Source organism: Arachis ipaensis, chromosome B2 (assembly GCF_059453495.1).
Source record: "Arachis ipaensis isolate K30076 ecotype BB chromosome B2, ASM5945349v1, whole genome shotgun sequence".
Lineage (NCBI taxonomy): Eukaryota > Viridiplantae > Streptophyta > Magnoliopsida > Fabales > Fabaceae > Arachis > Arachis ipaensis.
In genome coordinates, this window is record NC_142437.1 from 19,102,852 (window position 1) to 19,104,478 (window position 1,627).

Below are 1,627 nucleotides of genomic sequence, written 5' to 3' on the forward strand. Positions count from 1 at the left end.
TCCCAGTGTTGGGATTTTAGGAAAAGCAGGCTTTGTTTTGTATCTATTTTGCTGGTGTTTTGGCTTTATAATGCCTTTTTTGAATCAAACATTACCAATATGAATATGAATTATGAATTATGAATTATGATTTTATTCAATTGAGTTTTCTCAGCCTTTTGTTTATATATTATCCTCTGTTACAAACTTAAGACTACTTCAAGTGCTGTCCATTTCTATTTCATTGAAAAGAAGTCCAAGAACAGAAGTATACATATAATCAAACACCTTAATTTCCATTTCTTTCAAACAAAAGGATAGGAACAACTACATGAACAAGGAATGCATATAACATGCATGTCATTTGTTTTTTGCTAGATATAGTTGACCCTGCTGTCTATCCAGCTTTAATACAAGAACACCAATTACAATCAGCAACATGAACACAAACATCAAAATTCCCCCCATTTTTAGAACCCTAATTTCAGCTTCTAATTTACCAAATTTCCAAGCCATCTTCATCTTCCATTCCTCATCATCAACTAAATATCTTGTTCTATCATCACATGGCATGGCATCTTCCAAAACTTTATCAACCCACAAAAACAATCCACACCATTTCTTACCCATTGTCTGCACATCAAAGAAAATTCAATCAGCAAAATTTATATCCATAAATACAGCAATCAACAACAACAATACTTACATTGTAGTTTGGGCAACCCAGGAACGGTCTCCCTGGATTAGAATCTGTCCCTGACCACCGCAGCACCGATCTCGACCCGCAGGCACACCATTCTGGCAAACGAGCTTCTCTGTTTCTGTTCATTCTCCTCATGATGCTTCCAAATGATCGTGGGTTGTTCGAGCTCCCAGCTGCATTGCTCGTGCTAGCCATAACCGACGGGTTTCAGAGAGGGAGAAGAGAAGAACACAGCACCGACGAGAAGAGAGTAGAGTGAACAATGTGGCCTTCAAATTTGGGGATTAGGGTTTTAACTTCACCTGAGGGACCAAATTGAGTCGAAAGAGTTTACTCTGCCACATCAGCTAGCCGTTGTGAGTCCCACGTGTCACCAACGCTGCCAGCTAAGCTTTCTAGTTGCACCACGTGTGTTGAAATTGCCGGAAGGACCACTTTGAGTCCCGGAGTGCAAGTTCGGGGATGACTCTGAGGAACTTCTAAGTTCAGGGACTACTATGAGGCTCGAGTGCAACTTCAGGGACTACATTGAGGCTTATCTCTATGACCATTATTCAAAATTTTGTCACCACATTTGACGGCCCATGAGATTTGCCAGTCAAATGCAGGGTACTTTAAAAAGTCGGTTGTCAAAATAGAGTTCTCAAATGTTTTATAATCAGAAAAGACTGAGACTGGGAGATAGAGACTAAGAGACAGAGATTGAAATAAATTTTAATATTTTGTTTAGTGCAAAGTGGGAGATAGAAATTGAAACAAAAATAAAACTCTAATTTAATTTGTACAAAGGGTAAAATTGGAATTAATTAATTGAAATGAGGATATTTTAGGTATAAAATGTTATTAAAGTTTCAATCTTCATCTCTACAAATTTTAGTCCTCTGTGTCCCTACTTTTTGGAGGTACTGAAATACTAAAATTTTAGGGACAGAGACAGAAATTTCA

At 37.8% G+C, this 1,627-nt stretch overlaps 1 protein-coding gene across 1 annotated transcript; it reads right to left on the bottom strand.

The window, feature by feature from the left end:
• Window positions 1-339: 339 nt before the first annotated feature.
• LOC148573196 (uncharacterized) lies at window positions 340-877 on the bottom strand. The gene is made up of 2 exons (XM_088504555.1): window positions 686-877; window positions 340-612 (listed from the first exon to the last, which is right to left on the bottom strand). The coding sequence occupies exons 1-2, from the start codon at window positions 875-877 to the stop codon at window positions 340-342; spliced, it is 465 nt and encodes a 154-aa protein (XP_088360681.1).
• Window positions 878-1,627: the final 750 nt, after the last annotated feature.

Coding starts and splice junctions, on each gene's coding strand:
- LOC148573196 (XM_088504555.1), bottom strand. CDS start 877: ATGGCTAGCACGAGCAATGCAGCTGGGAGCTCGAACAACCCACGATCA. Junction 613..685: donor TGGGTTGCCCAAACTACAAT/GTAAGTATTGTT, acceptor TTTGATGTGCAG/ACAATGGGTAAGAAATGGTG.